We start from the raw sequence: 16,350 nt of genomic DNA on the forward strand, positions 1-16,350 counted from the left end.
GAATTTTTTCTAAAATGGGGGTAGAGAGAATAAGAAGGAATTATTTTTGGAGATGTTTTAAGGCAAGTAAGAGAGGGAGGTTATTTCTTAGAGCAGGAACACTCGATAAGAGTGTAGCATTATGAACTGCAATATGCAGACAAGGGAAATAGGAAGAAAGGAAACATAACAGTGTCTCAAGCAGTCATTATGCCCCTAATTGATCACTTTATTTTCTCAGTAATTGTTGGAGGTGGATCAGAGCATTAGTCTTGAGGCTACGTCTGAGGTTTGAGATCTCCCCTAGAGCCTCTGCAGTGCCAGTATTCTCTCTGTATCAAACATTCTTCTTGACAATTTCTATGCTTTGGAGGTAGAAGTGTCACCCATTAGTGTCTGTGTCTGGCTCCCTTCCTTTTCTCATTTCTCTTGACCTTTTGTATAAGACATGAGAACTCTCTATCTGTAGACCCTCAGGGACCTTCTCACATTCCCAGACAAAAAATAAAATAAATCAGAAAGTTGAGCTGAAAGATCTTTATTAGGCAGATGCCATACCCTTGAGGTAAGCACTATTTCCCCAATTGCAGAAGAGAGAATCTGTGGAAATAGGGCCTTTCACTGGTCACCAAGAAATGGTCCAGGGCCTCAGTGATACTTGTGAGCCAGGGCATTAGCCACACCAGCCACCACCTTCTGATAGGCAGCCTGCACCTGTGGGGTGAATTCCTTGCCAAACTGTTCAGCCAGCACAACCACCAGCACGTTGCCCAGGTGCTGTGGGGAAGAGGTAAGTAGACACATAGGTATGGTTAACAAAGAAATCAATATTGGCTTTCTTTTTCTGCCCATGTCCTAGCCCAAGTTGATCTCCATGTCATTCACACCAGCGTTAAGTATATGTATGTATATATGTACATAATACATATGTAATACTGGATACTTAAGTAGTATACAGTATATATGTGTGTACATATATATTATATACAAATAAATTGATTAGTGTGATGACAGTCTGCCTCTTACCAAAAACTGGTGCCCTGCTTCCAGTATGAACTTCTAACCTTTCACCCTCAGATATTTACTTTCCATTTCTTTCAATTAATTTATTCCTGAATTTATAAAATTTCAATTATTATTCATTTTAAAAATGATTTATAGCTTCTAAAACAGCATTCTGTGCCTCTCCTCTTTGAGTTGGACCATCTTCTACCCCCATATGAAGAGACAGAAGGATTTTTCAAAGTGTAGAACTAGCAGATGAGAACTGATATGCATAATTTGGGTTGTGGTTGGAGAAAAAAAAATAAATGGGGGGATGGGAGAGATACAGGCAAATGATAGGATATTAAATTTAAAATTCAATAAAAAGTAAGATTGTGCAAAAGGAAAGAAGACAGAATGTTGAAAGAAGAAAATTGACAAAAATTTGAAAAGTGTTAAATGATGAAATATGGTAAAGTAAAAATGAATGTGTAGAAAGAACACGTAGGTAAAGAACTAGGGTGAAAAACTAGAAAGAGAAAGGGAAAAAACGGAACATCTCCCAGACTCACCCTGCAGTTCTCAGGATCCACATGCAACTTGTCACAGTGCAGCTCACTCAGCTCAGCAAAGTTGCCTTTGAGATCATCAGTGCACGTAACAGCTTTTCCAAAAAGGTCAACTGCTTCTTGCCATAAGACTTGACCGTGGGGTTGGCCATTAGCACAGAGCCAGAGGACAAATTCCCCAAAATTATTGAAGAACTTCTGGGAACATGAATAGACAAACAAGCAAGAACCTATGGGGCAGTCGTCACAAAACAGATGCAAAGTCATACTGTATAGGATAACTGGCTATCCCCTCTTTCAGGAACACTTTCTGCCTTTCTGCCCCTGACCCTGGCCTCCAGTGCCTGCCTGCCCAGGATCTTGCCTCCAGCCTCCTCCACATTCATGTTGCCTGGCAGGCTAGCCACAGAGCCTTTGCCTCCGCAGTGAAATGCACCACGGCGTCAGGTCTGCAAGTCTGCTGGTGACCACAGATGAGTTAGAAGCTCACCTGTGCTGCTGCTTCTCTCCATGGCCTTTTATTCTTCATCTCTGGCCCCCAGCCGTTTGTCTCTCCTAATGAAATGAGGCTATTGTTCAAGGGCAGGTTGTGATCCCAAGGGTGGAGTTTGGGCAAGGGAGGCTTTATGAGATGGATATTTGTGTCTCAGGGTGGCCCCCTCAGGGGGACTCTGCCATTCAGGATCAATTTTAAACCTCACTTCTTTCCCCTCTTTTTTTGGTACACTATCCCTCACCATCAAGTGTGCAATTTATTTCTCAAGGGCCCCATCACCACTAGCCCACTATAACCTGAAGGCTGATTATGAGGAATAGATTAGAACCAAAAGCAATAAGAAATATAAATCTCTTAGCCATCACCTCCTGGGTAAGGAGTTGTGACAGTGTATTATTCTGTTATCCAGCCAGGCTGTATGTGGAAGAAGCCACCGTCCTCCTTGGTCCCTAATTCTTTTAAGACTACATTGAGGGCACAATTTTATCACTTTTTAGAATAGAAGCAAATACCTCCATCCAGCCTCGATTTGGAAGCAGGATAGGAAAAACTAGCCAAGTAAAAGCAAGACTGGGTGTTATTCTTGTGTTTTTTAATCTATTTAATAGTCTGCACTTATCTGAGCAAAGCGTAGTGTCTCTGAGTCTAGACAATAGTCTGTGTCATATTCCATGTACCTACAAATTTGTGTCAGAGAATAAAGGTGTGTGGTGTTGGGGGAGAAGGGTGCTGCTGTGTACAATGAAGAGAGTAAAAGAAGATTCCATGGCAAGGACGGTGGGGCATTCAGTGATTTGTCTCTTGCTCATGTTGGAGCTACACTGTTGCTGTGTTTAACTTTTTCTCATATCTAATCAGGCAGAGGCAGTCTTCACTGACAGTATTCCACATGCCATTGCCACTGTGAATCTAAAATGCTTTGGATTATTCTCCCTGATGATCACCTAAATTGTTTTGGTCTCGCACATCTCAAACAAGGCATTACAGATTAGCCTATTGTCTCCATACTTAGTGCTCCAGGAGGCTAATTTGTTTGTTTTCCCCTGAGATAAAGAATTACAAGAAATAAAGTTTAGGAAGTCACCTCTGTGGGTACTTAGAGGATACTATAAATTTCAAAGCGCTCAGCCTAGTATATCAAACCTGCATTTCTGATATTAAAGAAATAATCTTTAGATCTATTGAATATAGTCAAGAGGCTGTTACCTGTTTTACTTAGGAAAATAAGAAAGATTTGTAGTGAAAGACAGATAAGAGTTTTCCAAGAAAACCAAGAATTTTCTCTTTAAGAGCAGAGATCATGAAATGAGGAAAAAGAAGTAGCAACTTCGGTAATATCCAGGAAACATCCTTATATTCAGCTGTGGGGACTAACCTGAGAAGATAGCTGAGGTACTGACTCTCTAATGGCCCTAAAACTGATCCCCAACAGAATATATGTTCATTGCCACACCTCATACTTAAGTACATACATATGCAACCCTGCATGTCAGTGAATAGCTGCCCCATCTTCTCAGCAAACCACACAGATAGATTCCAACAGTAACTGCTAACTCATGCTTTTCTCTCACCCTCTATAGGTAGCAGTCTTAGAAGTACCGACTCTTTCTTGTTTGTGGCTGTTCTACTCTTCCAAGTGTTTTCTATACTCACTGCTTCTACTGTGGTCTAGACCCTCATGATATCAATACTCAGTCATCATCACAGTCATCAAAATTTCCCATTCATTCTTCACACATTAATTCAACAAATATTTCTTTTAGCTCTGTATGCCATCCACTTTCTTGACACTGGAAATCTTCGATGAACTACACCGACAGCTTCTCTGGTCTAATGATCATTACAGTGAGCAGAGGAGACCGACACATATATTTAAAGAAACGAATGAGGAAGAGAATGTCAAATGGTATTATATGACATGAAGAAATGCACAGTGTGAAAATGGTAGTGAGGGACTGAAGAAAAGTAGTATCAGGATAGCTGTCCTAAGGGAAGTTACATTTGAAGTGGGACTTCTGTGATATGTAGGCATAAGAAGTTCCAGAAAGCAGGAAGGGCACATGTGAAATTCTGAGGCTGAGAAGAAAAAGAAGAAAGAAAAAAAGAAGAAGAAAAAAAAAAAAAAAACACAACTTGAAATTTCACTGTATATAAAGACTAAGGCCAGAGTAAAATGTATTAAGGAATCAAAGTTGGAGACATGGGTCCAGGCTTACTATTTGAGTCTTGTCAATAAAAGTAGTAGAGTGGATATTTTATTCCAAAACATGGGAAACCAGTGTGTATTTGCAAACCAGAGATTAGCAGGCTTTCTAATCCACGCAGCACCCAAGTTTATTTTTTCCCTTCTCTATCTGCCTTAGTCAGCTAGAGGTGCTGTAACAAAATATAATTCCATGGACTGGAAGCCTTGAGCAACAAATTTTGTTCTCACATTTCTGGAGGCCAGGAAGACTAAGATCAAGGTCCCAGCCTATTAGGTTCCCAGTGAGGGATCCCATCCTGGCTTGCAGATGCCTGACTCCTCACTGTGTCCTCGGAGGGAAGAAAGAGAGGTCTCTGCTGTCTCTTATTATTATTATAAAGAAAATAATCCCATGATGGGGGATCCACCTCCATGAGCTCATCTAAACCTAATTACTTCCTAAAACATCACCTAAAACTAAGGTCACATTGAGGGGTTGAGTTTCAACATATGTATTTTGGGGAGAGACAAACCTTCAGACCATAATGCCTTTACATCACACTCTTGCTTATAAATATGCATTAACTTCCAATTATACAAGCATTCCAGTGAATCTGCCTTTCCAACTAATGTACACAAATCCTTCCCAATTCCTTTTGATCTCACAGTGCTGCTCTGTTGCTAGACATGCAAGGCTAATGAGGGCATGTCTAAAGTTTCTAAGCCTTTGCTGGTTCATTTCCCCAATATAAATCTTCATCTCCTCCCGTAGCTTACAGTGATATCTCTTCCTTGAAATGCTGTAGCCAATCTTCACACATGGGTATTGTCTCTCCTGAGGGCATGGGACCAATTCAACTTCCTGGGCATGCATGAACAGTTAAAACATAAAGTTCCTCAGTAAAGCCAGATACAGTCCTTTGGGGTTATCTTGGAAAAGAGCTATCCTTGCTCTGGTCTTTAAAACCATCAACCCCCAATCTAGCCTCACAAAGGCTGTGAAAAGACATTTGCCCTTAGAAATCGTGTCGCACTAAATAGAATAGAATTACAATCTCTGCCTGGACCTTGACTTTTTAATGCCTGGAACCCTTTTGCTCCATTGAGTCCCATCCTTGCTACTCTCCTTCCATTTATCCCCTGAGTTCTTCTCTGAAGTCACACCCTTGTCCTCTCAATTGTCTGTTTCTGAGGAGTCGCATCCTATAGAGCCCTCCTTCCACCAGAACTCCTCCATACCTTTTACTTTCCCTTGCAGAGGTCCTATGTGCCTGTTTCTTTATTGTCTTGTTCTTTCATTCGCTCATAAAAATTCACATCTCACGCAAAAACAAATGGATATCATGCACACCACACACACACACACACACACACACACACACACCCCTCAACATCAAAGCCCTTGAGGTTCATACATTTAAAAGAACACAGGGCAAGAAGAACTGAAGACAAACATGTGACTTCATAACAGAATAGTTTTATTATTTATTACTTGACAGTTCTCCCTGAAAACTCTGCACCATGGGCAGGGGGCTCAGTGGTACTTATGGGCCAGGGCAATGGCCACTCCAGCAACCATCTTCTGCCAGGCAGCCTGCACCTGCGGGGTGAATTCCTTGCCAAAATACTTTGCCAAGACAATCACCAGCTCATTTCCTAGGAGCTGTGAAGGTGGAAAGAGACAATAGAGATGAGGAAAAAATGAGCAGAGAGGTACAGGCTGGTCTCCAGGTATCTGGACACCCAATTCCCACTCAGAATCAAGAACTTCTCATAAACCCTGAGGTTTTGCCTAGCCATTAAACAGAGGTAATTTGTTCCCCTTGCAGCACTAATCACTGGCCATGATTTAAATCTTTCTACCTTCTTACCACCAACAGCTCCACATTTTGAGGGCTGAAAAATATTTTTTAAAAAATCTCACAGCTCTCTTTCTAAACCCTGTGTTCCAGTTGTTTCTCTTTCTCAAAGACTCTTTGCCCCCTCCTGGAATTATAGGAAGTAAGTTTGAAAAGAGAGTTTAGCAGCATTTTATATACATGTCTAACAGTACAGAAATAGCCTTAGCAATATATGTTTGGTCACCTAGGTGTCTTCCTTTTACTGAGTCAACATGTACCTGCCTACATGTATCTTTTCCATGGCCATTTTTTTCTGCCTCCAGCAAGGTTTGTTAAAAAAAAAAAAAAAAAAAAAAAAAAAAAAAAGAAAAGAAAAAAAAATACGGAAAAAGAAAAAAAGACAAAATTCTTTTTAAAGGAGCCCAATTAGCAAAAGTCATTTCCTCATCTTTACCCAATCTTTTCTCAAAGCCAACAGAATGCAGACAAGTCCCTCTGGACTTCTAAAGCCACCCTTTAGGCTCTACTACCTCTTGGTCTCAGCTCTGTTAGTCCACGGAGTTTCTTTACTCCCAACCGTAGTATCTCCAAATATCTCACACCCTGAAGGTGGCCTCAGTTATAGTCAGATCAATGCTCAGTTATCTAAATCATCCCAAGATTAAAGTCAAGAGGGCTTTAACATCTCCTGGACTTACCTTAAAGTTTTCAGGATCCACGTGCAGCCTGTCACAGTGCAGCTCACTCAGGTGGGCAAAGGTGCCCTTGAGATCATCCATGTTCTTTATAGCGTCTCCCAAGGAAGTCAGCACCTTCTTGCCATGGGCCTTGACCTTAGGGTTGCCCATGATAGCAGAGGCAGAGGATAGGTTGCCAAAGTTGTCAAAGAACCTCTGGGTCCACGGGTAGACAACCAGGAGTCTATGAGATAGGACAATAGCAATTAGAAACCCAGAAGTTTTCAGTAGTCCTGAGAAGTATCCTGTATTTCTGCCATATACAGGTTCCTTCTATCCCTCCCTTGTCCTGGCCCCCAGAGCATACCTTCCCAGAGCTTCTCCTCCAGCCTCTTCCACATTCACCTTGCCCCACAGGCTTGTGATAACAGTCTTCTCTTCCGCTGTAAAATGAACCATGGTGTCAGGATCAGGAGCTTGTCGATAATCTCAGACGTGTCAGAAGCAAGTATGTGCAACTGCTAGAAGGGGCTTCCTTTTATTTCTCCATCCCTGATCCCCTGGCCCCTTGTCTCACATGGTACTCTGAGGCTATTGGTCAAGGTCGCTTGGTCAAGGCTATTGGTCAAGGCAAGGCTGGTCAACCCTGGGTGTGGTTTAGAGAGGGAAGGGTTCAGACAGACATTTGCATTGAGATAGTGTGGGGAAGGGGCCCCCAGGAGGACTCCGCTGCTTACGTTTTTTATGGTCTTTGTCTTGTTTCAATTCAGTTATCCGAATTTTTTTCCTCATTCATTCTTTCTTTTAGCTAGTTTCCTTCTCCTCCTACCAGAGAATACTCTAGGACTTCTTTACCAGCCTTTTCTACATTCTTGTCTCTAGCCCCAGAGAGGCCTATAGATTAAAGCTAAAGCAAGACAAATATTTGAAAATTTCAGGAATTGTGAAATTCTTTTTAGGCACGAGTCTAGGATCTCTGATGGGACAAGTGTAAGTCTCGTTTAGTAGGAGTGGTTTCCAAGTGAGAAGTGCTATACTCATCTTTGAATACACTGGATTTAGGCCATGATCTCTCTAGTTCACAATAGTCTGGGGGAAAGTAATTTCATAAAGCAACAGTTTCAGTGCAGGAATCAATTAGTGTTAGGTAATATAATATAATATAGGACTGAACACTTACCTCAGTATTTACTTACCTGTTCCTGTTTGAAATAAAGCATATATGTTTCATCTGAGCAAAGGTATTTGTCTTCATGTCAGTGCATGCATCTGGGCACCAGATGATGTGCATTCCCCACTGGATCAGTGTATGTGCTGGCTGGGGACCCAGGGTTCCGGTGTAGTGCTTATGCTTAATGAAGACAATAGTGGAAGGTTCCTTGGTAGGTAATGGCTTTGAATTAATTATCTGATTAATGCTAGGTCACTTTTTAGACAATTTTGTTTCAAGACGTAACATTAGAAAGACTTCCTTTTCTTCCTTTTGTGTGCTTGTAAAACAACTCCAAAGAAGCAGGGGCTATTTCCACTGAGTAATAGTCTACACACTGTCACAGCTGGAACATCACCGGACTGTAGAACTGTACATGTGTGTGTTCATTTTGAATTTGTTTTCAGTTAAATTGTCATAGGCTGGCAGTATCTAGTTCTAGATACAGCTCACTAAGAGTTCAAGAGTGTTTCTGTCTACCACTCTGTCACCACACATCCTTGAGCCCTTGACACCAAGAACCAAAATAATACTGAAGAGTATTTTAGGTCAAAAACAAGAAAAAGAGACTGATTGACTAAAAATGCACACTGCTTGGTTTTTTGTTGTTTTTGTTTTTTGCTAGTGAGTTGTTTGAATTCTTTGTCTATTCTGGATATAAATTCCTTGTCAGATTAATAGTTTTGCAAATATTTTTCTCCCTTTCAATAGGTTGTCTCTTAACTCTTTTGATTTTGCTGTGCAAAAAGCTTTAAGTTTAATATAGTCCGATCTGTCTATTTTTGTTTTTATTGCCAATACTTTTTGGGTCTTAGCCATAAAATCTATGCCTAGACCTGGGTAAAGAATCTAAATAGACATTTCTCAAAAGAAGACATACAGATGTCCGACAGATATAAGAAAGAATGTTCAATATCACTAATCATCAGGGAAATACAAATGAAAACCACAATGAGGAATCATCTTACCCCAGTTAGAATGGCTATTATGGGAAGGACAAAAATTATTAGATGCCAGTGTGGATGCAGAGAAAAGGGAACTCTTACACATTGTTGGTGGGAATGCAAATTAGTACAGCCATTATGAAAAACAATATGGAGATTTCTTAAAAAAAAAAAAAAATAAAAACTAAACAAAAGCTACCATATGATCCAGAAATCCTGCTACTGAATACTTACCCAAAGAAAAATAAGTCATTATATTAAAGGGCTACAAACACCCTATGTTTATTGCAACACTATTCACAATAGCAAAGATACGGAACCAACCTATGTCCATCAATGGATGAATGGATAAAAAAAATGTGACATATTTACAAAATAGCATACTATTCAGCCACACAAAAGAATTAAATCTTGTCATTTACAGCAACATTAATGGAACTAGTGGTCATGTTACGTGAAATAAGCCATACTTAAAACAACAAATATTGAAGGTTCTAACTCATATGTGGGAGCTAAATAAAGTTGGTCTTATGGCACTGGAGAGTAAAATAATGATTATCAGAGCCCAGGAAAAATGTGATTGTGGCTGAGAAATGGGTGTGATGGGGGACAAATAAAGGTTAGTTAATGGGAACAAATATTCAGTTAGATAGAAAGAATATGTCCTAATGTATACAACAATGTATTGTATATTTCAAAATAGCTAGAAGTGAGGACCTGGGATGTTCTCAGTACATAGAAATGGTAAATGCTAAAGGTGATGAATACCCCAAATACACTGACTTGAACATTACACATTTCCATACATGTAACAAAATATCACATGTGCCCCATAAATGTGTATAGATATTATTTATCAACAAAGAATGCACATGGCTCTCATTTGTTGACTGAGTGAAAATATTTAGTGCCATAAATAGCCTCTGTTTACTCTGTTTAGAAGCATATTGAAAAATTATAGAGCTCAGAGAGAATAGTGCTATTGATAGCCTACAACTACAATAATCATTGGTCTCTCATCTCTATTGTGGCATTATAAAAGCAAATTAAAAACCAATTCACAGGACACATTCTAATCAATGTGTAGGGAGAATGAAATGTCTAATAGAGTTATATTTGCCAAGATATGGTACTTTAACTTGGTGTAAAGTTCCCAAGCCTTGATATGAAAGACTCAGGACCTGAAGGTCAAGACTCCTTGAGCAAACTAGCACTCCCTTAAAAGTGGCTCAGTTAATACCCCTCATACATGAGGGTCCCCAGGTCAGTGCATGGCCTCCTTCTGCTATGAGAGCTTTCAGTTATCCACTGCCTTCTTCTTCCCTTATATCCTCCCCAGCCAAAAAGATAACCACGTCTTTCTCACTCTACATTTATCCATCCTTCCCATTTTGCAGACCTCACTGCTCCTCCCAGGTTTGAATTATTATATTTGTTTCTTTGAATCATCATCCATATCTAGTGTCTACAAATGTGAATTCATTTTGTGCTCATAAGCAGATTATTCTTCCCCAAAATCTTATTCCCTGAGTCACCTAACCTCCTAAGAGTAGTTATTGTTTACTATTGCCAATAGTATAATACAATCTTATATTTTTATAGTCAGGGTCCTGCACTATCTGGTCTTTCCTAATATGCTACCCATGTCTTACTCTCCCCTCTACTTCCAGAAAGCTGGTTTCACACAAGTAACAAAGCCATAGTGTGCTGGTTTTAGACTATGAGCCTTTGTTAGTATTTTATCTCCTTCATGAAGTCTTTATCATTACCCTCAAAAAAGTTCCCACTATGTCCTAACTCTATTTTAGTGCATGTTACACTTTATCAGAAGATAATGAACAATGATTTCAAGTGTCATGGTCTTGGCTTGCCACTGAGACAATGGAATGCTACAGGGAAGAGCAGACCATTAATGACTTAAGGGGACTTTTTATGGAAAGATCTCAGCCATTACTCAACTCATCCTCTTATCTACAAATTAATCTCACAAAATCTATGATAAGCTAACTGCTTCAAAGTGTACATTAGAATAAATTAAAATTAAAGTAGTAATCCTAGCCTAGATCTTGGGTCCCTACAGTGCTTTGCTTTTTGTAATGAAATTTAATATATACTACAAATCTGCTTTCTCGGGTACCACTTACCACCTCCTTCCTTCCCCTGTGCAGTAAGTTTTTGCCATGCTGCCCACATGTCCCTGCCCACTTAGCTAACCCTTTCCTCACCCTTATAAAACTTCTTCCCCATCTTGGCATCCTCCCTAGCCCTGTAGAATCCTCTCATAACATCCAGTTTCCTTTGATGAATCCCCACATACTTCTTAAAGAAGCTTTTGTTTTTCCTATTGTCTCTCCCCATTCCTCAGCCCGTGAACCCTTTTTCCTTTAACACATGAGGAAACGACGGAGAAGATAAAATTGCAATTTTTTATTATTGAATAGAATGTACTTTATTAAACAGAAGCTATACTCTCAAGAACAAGCCCAGTCTCCTTGTGCAGAAGGAGGATGTCAGGAACACACAGAGACACTGGCAAACTAGAAAGAGGGCTCAGTGGTACTTGTGGGCCAGAGCAGTGGCAACGCCAGACACTAGCTTCTGCCAGGCAGCCTGTACATCAGGGGTGAATTCCTTGCCAAAATGAGTAGCCAGAATAATCACCATCACGTTTCCCAGGAGCTGTTAGGTGAAAGACAAAATGAAAGAAAAAAATGGCATGTTGAGCAAAAGTTTTCAAAATGAATTTGCAGGAAAAATAAAATGGCTTTATACACTTCCCTGACTACTCTGACCTCAAACTGCTCCAAGGGTTGTACCTATCCAATAAGTTTAGATAAACATAGGTTCAATTTCATTGTTAAGAGCCCTACATTCAACATCCTGCCTACCTATATGCTTGTCCTCTCTCCCCATTTAACCATTGTTATTTGCCTTCCTCTCTTCCTTTCTTATTTACCAATTGTCTAATTTCTGTAAACATAGGATTTCAGTGCTGCAAGGGTTCTCAGTGGGAGTTTAAAATCTCCAACCAATGCAGGAAAAAGTCTCCATTTGGTCACAATACTGACAGAAAATTTAATGTATTTTAGAGAATTTGTTGTGTTTTTCTTTGAGAAAATCTGTCTTTAAATTCTTCACCAAAATCTTTTCTCTAAACTTCGATTATCAGGACCCACATAAAAAAAAGAATTTGTTCTTCTTTGAGATAGGCCTTCATCTACCAAAATCCAAATTGCATGTATCCTTGCAGAAGTTTGCTATTATATAATGTTATTCTCCAGGATAAAAACATCCAGTTCTGACAAAGTTTCCTGAAAATTTTTAAGTAAATTCAGCCTGCTAGTATCCCTTTACTGTCACTAGTTCTGAATCAAATTGGTCTTGGTTATGCCCCCTGGAAGTCTGTCCTTTTAACAGCAAGCTGGTGGTTTCTGAGATATTTGTTGATCTTTGTAATTATAGTATAAGCTTCCATTATTGTCTCAAAGTAAAAAGCCAAAAAGAGGACATGAGCATCTCCTGCACTCACCTTGAAGTTCTCAGGATCCACGTGCAGTTTGTCACAGTGCAGCTCACTCAGCTTAGCAAAGGCACCCTTGAGGTTGTCCATGTTTTTGACAGCCTCTCCAAAGGAGGTCAGCACCTTTTTGCCATGGGCCTTGACCTTGGGGTTGCCCATGATGGCAGAGGCAGAGGACAGGTTTCCAAAATTATCAAAGAATCTCTGTGTCCAGGGGTAGACAACGAGGAGCCTGTGAGATGGCACCATAGCAGATGGAAAATTAGAGATGCTCAAAATCTTAAGGACTTTCCTGGTCAATTTGCCAGGGTTATATTCCTCCTTTATTCCCATTCATCGAGAAACAATGTTTACCTGCCCAAGGCTTCGCCTCCAGCCTCTTCCACATTCACCTTGCCCCACAGGCTCAGGATGGTGGACTTCTCCTCAGCAGTAAAATGCACCATGGTGTCAAGTCTGGGCGGGAGCTTGCTGGCGATCACAGCTGTGTCAGAAGCAGGTGTGTGCTGCTGCTTCTCTGTGTGGCCTTTTATTCTCCACTGCTCATGTTCTGGCCCCTTGCTCTCCGTGTCAGTTAGAAGTCATTGGTCAAGGATGAGCTCTGTCCCTCAGGGGTGGAGCCAGGTCAGGAGAGGGTCAGCAGTGAAGTATGCAAACATTGTGATAATGTGTGTTGGATCCTGAGACCCTTCTTTTGTTGGCTCCTCCTCTATGCACAGCATAATTTTTCATTCATTCCCCTTTTTCACTCTATTCTCTCCCCACATCATCTTCCACAATGACAACCATCTCTCCCATTCCCCTTTTTCCAAGAAATTCCCATAGAAAGGAGCTAGGCCTAAGATAGGAAAAATATTTCAGCAAAAACAGGTTTAATATTTTGGTTAAGGATGGTGACAATGACAAGAACAAGGCCAAGGGAGGAAAAAAAAAAGTGAAAGCTGTTGACACAGAATCTCATCCAGTTCCAGCTCTCTTGAGGAGTGAATTGTAACCAAACCTTCTGGATCTCAGTTTTTCTGGGGAAACAAGAGCCATACATGGAAACTGAACAGAGTAGTAAAAAATTCACAACGAGATGAAAGCCTTAATCCCTAAATGTAATACCGAGGCATGATTCCCTAGAGGACAGAAAGAACAAGATTACATCCAGTGCTTTCAGAGAACATTTTCTAGAAACATATAGAGGAAATTGGCTACTTTGGGAGTGTTGCCCTGATGTCTCTTCCTGCTTGTCTGTCCTGCCTATACTTCTCACCAGTGAGACAAGTGAGGAGACTGAGATTATTGAAAACCAGGATTTGTCATCAAACTGATGAACAGGCAAATTGATATGTGAATCAGACTAGGAGTCAGGTTAAATTTAGTGTTTGCTGTAGCCACCCACACCAGAGGCTTCAAATTCCTTTAGTGCCCTTGTTTTCGATGTCCTGGTTGTGATCACTTGCTAGTTCTTTACATTGTTGGAGCTGAAACTGGAAGTCGGCATTTATATGCATTCAATTCCATCCATGCGCATGAAGAATATTCTCTGTGCAATATCACTTAATCTTCACCTAGTAATATAATTGTCATTATCCTTGTTGTTTAGAATAAAGGAAAGGTCACAGAAGTTGTGTAACTGTCGAGATGATGGAATTGATGATTAAGGGGATATTGAAAGCAGAGTTGCACAGATTCCAGCTTTGTTAATTCTGGAAAAGTCCCCCTACATCACTATAGTCTAGTGGCCCCTGCCCGGTTCCTGCTTCTGGCTCGTTCTCTGTATATTTCTATCTTTTATTTCCTTTAGTGCTCCCTTCGCCCCTTCCAGACCTGGAAGTTTCTCTTCCTACAATTTCTTGCATTTTGGTGCCCCAGATGCTTTTGGCCTAGTGCCCTCGGGGTCTCCATATATTCCAAGTTTACTGAGAGCTCTTGTCTTATCTATAACCCTGCCTTGGCATTTATTATCTTTTCTTATAGGTATGATAAAAAACATTTCTGTAACATGAGAATATTTCCCTTGTTTTCTTCTATGATTCTAGAAGTCTTTACCTGACTTAATGATGCTCCCCAAATTGATATTATTCCAGGCTAATGAATTCCCCTATACCACTCTTTTAGCTTTTAATCAAGAATATCTTTCTGGGCATACATTTTAACCAATGGCAAACATAGACATAACCAGGAATTCCTAACTTTTTTATGTATTGTGGACTACTGTGACAAACTGTAACTACCAAATAATGTATTTTTCATTTTATAAAATAACATACATAGCATTGCTAAGGAGGTCAGTTATATTGAAATATAGTTATCAAACATCAAAACATCAAGTTTACAGTATAGTATTATATAGGCTGCTTTATGAATTCATTAGATCTATGAGCCAATCCACAAATACCATAATATCCAAGTAGTGATGCAAATAAATGTTATTTAAAAACATCTGTAGAACTATAGTGTAATATGAAAATATCTGTGATTTCTCTCTATAAACAGGCAAGAGGTACTGCTGGCATTAAACTAGTTTGTTACTTATATTCAAAATGGAAGAAAATGCTAAATTTTAGTTAAAGTTAGTAAAAATAAGGATGAATTATTTTTCCCATAAAATTTCACCAGCTTCTTAGTGTTCTGTGGACCCCAGATTAAGACTTCCTAGGCTAGAATCTATAGCTTAGAAAGACAGGATTTTAGGTTGGGAGAGAAGATGTTTGATCACTGAAGTGGAAGACTAATGGATAGTCAAGAAGCAGCTGGCTACTCAGGGAAGAATAGTCTTTGAGTTAATAGGAGATTTTTAATCAATGGAGATAGCGCTCTAGGTTTTCAAGGGAAATTTGCTATGGATCTATAGTGTGAAGGCAGTGACCCTTCATCAGGACGTGGATGTGAGCCTCAGACATTGTCAAAGTCCAGGGAATAAGGACTAGGTCTCCCAAGGCCAAGAGTTTGGGGAAAATGCCCCTCCCTAAAATAAACCCTATGGGTATGTCCCATCCTCCATCCAGTTCAGAGCATGGACACCAGTCTTCTCTTACAGTCAGAGTATGGAGTTGATCCTCCTCTTCCTCCCTCAGACACAGTTGCAGGGCCCATGTCTACCCCTCTACTCATGGGCCGTGGGACCAGACGGGGCTCACATCCAGACACCTGGCCCATCCCATGCTCCCTTGTGGCTAAAGGTTGTGGAGAAGGGATTCAAGAAAGGTTACAGGGTTGAAAGACAGCAGGTCTAGGCTATGAATTCTGATTCTGAAGTCAGGAAGCCTGAGGGCAGGCAGTCTCATTATTGCCTAGGTGCTTGCTGGTTCAAGCTAAATTACCTGAGCTGTTCATTTTAAGCACTTCATTTTTTTTTTCTCCTGTGAAATACCATGAACAAGTGATTACTCTCTCCCTTTTCTAGATGAAAAGCCCAAAGTTTAGAGCAAGAAGTGTCAAGACTATGCAGGATAGATCACAAAGTTTAAATGTTCAGAAAAAGTAATCAGTAAGAATATCCTTTATTGCATATATAATTTAAAATTAATAAAATAAAAACTTTGTTTATCTTAAGATATTTAAATAAAAAGAACTTTTAAAAAGAACCTCTCAAATTTCATAAAGATCAATTCCTGCCTCAGGGTTTCCTATAGCATTTGTACTTTTGTAAATTATGTGCAGGATTTTTAAAAATGTAAAATGCCTCTCTTCAACAGGGAAAAATTTAATATTTTCTTAAATCTTTTTAGCTAATTTCTGACATTTATTTAATCCAAGGAGTCAACTATTTATTGCCCTTAGGTGCTATTAGTATGAAAAATTATATAAATTGGATTGCTGGTAGGTAAAGTAGGCCCTTCCCTGCATATTTTTCATAGTGTTATTTGAGTAAAAAAAAATGCTTCAGTGACTATTCTTTACTACAAATGAGTTTTTTAATTTTTAACTTTAAAATCGGAAAATTATGAACAGGGT

The 16,350-nt window shown here is 39.8% G+C and overlaps 2 protein-coding genes and 1 pseudogene across 2 annotated transcripts; all 3 read right to left on the bottom strand.

The window, feature by feature from the left end:
* Positions 1-627: 627 nt before the first annotated feature.
* Positions 628-2,546, bottom strand: LOC138384859 (hemoglobin subunit epsilon-like; annotated as a pseudogene).
* A 3,201-nt stretch (positions 2,547-5,747) lies between these two features.
* On the bottom strand, positions 5,748-7,199 carry LOC138384116 (hemoglobin subunit gamma). The gene is made up of 3 exons (XM_069469387.1): positions 7,099-7,199; positions 6,753-6,975; positions 5,748-5,876 (listed from the first exon to the last, which is right to left on the bottom strand). The coding sequence occupies exons 1-3, from the start codon at positions 7,188-7,190 to the stop codon at positions 5,748-5,750; spliced, it is 444 nt and encodes a 147-aa protein (XP_069325488.1). The 5' UTR covers positions 7,191-7,199.
* Positions 7,200-11,435: 4,236 nt separating this feature from the next.
* On the bottom strand, positions 11,436-12,851 carry LOC138384117 (hemoglobin subunit epsilon). Its single transcript, XM_069469388.1, has 3 exons — positions 12,760-12,851; positions 12,415-12,637; positions 11,436-11,564 (listed from the first exon to the last, which is right to left on the bottom strand). Exons 1-3 carry the CDS (start codon positions 12,849-12,851, stop codon positions 11,436-11,438), a joined length of 444 nt encoding a protein of 147 aa, XP_069325489.1.
* Positions 12,852-16,350: the final 3,499 nt, after the last annotated feature.

The sequence above is a fragment of the Eulemur rufifrons genome, chromosome 6 (assembly GCF_041146395.1).
Source record: "Eulemur rufifrons isolate Redbay chromosome 6, OSU_ERuf_1, whole genome shotgun sequence".
Lineage (NCBI taxonomy): Eukaryota > Metazoa > Chordata > Mammalia > Primates > Lemuridae > Eulemur > Eulemur rufifrons.

Coding starts and splice junctions, on each gene's coding strand:
- LOC138384116 (XM_069469387.1), bottom strand. CDS start 7,190: ATGGTTCATTTTACAGCGGAAGAGAAGACTGTTATCACAAGCCTGTGG. Junction 6,976..7,098: donor GGAGGAGAAGCTCTGGGAAG/GTATGCTCTGGG, acceptor CCTATCTCATAG/ACTCCTGGTTGTCTACCCGT. Junction 5,877..6,752: donor TGGATCCTGAAAACTTTAAG/GTAAGTCCAGGA, acceptor CCACCTTCACAG/CTCCTAGGAAATGAGCTGGT.
- LOC138384117 (XM_069469388.1), bottom strand. CDS start 12,851: ATGGTGCATTTTACTGCTGAGGAGAAGTCCACCATCCTGAGCCTGTGG. Junction 12,638..12,759: donor GGAGGCGAAGCCTTGGGCAG/GTAAACATTGTT, acceptor GCCATCTCACAG/GCTCCTCGTTGTCTACCCCT. Junction 11,565..12,414: donor TGGATCCTGAGAACTTCAAG/GTGAGTGCAGGA, acceptor TTCACCTAACAG/CTCCTGGGAAACGTGATGGT.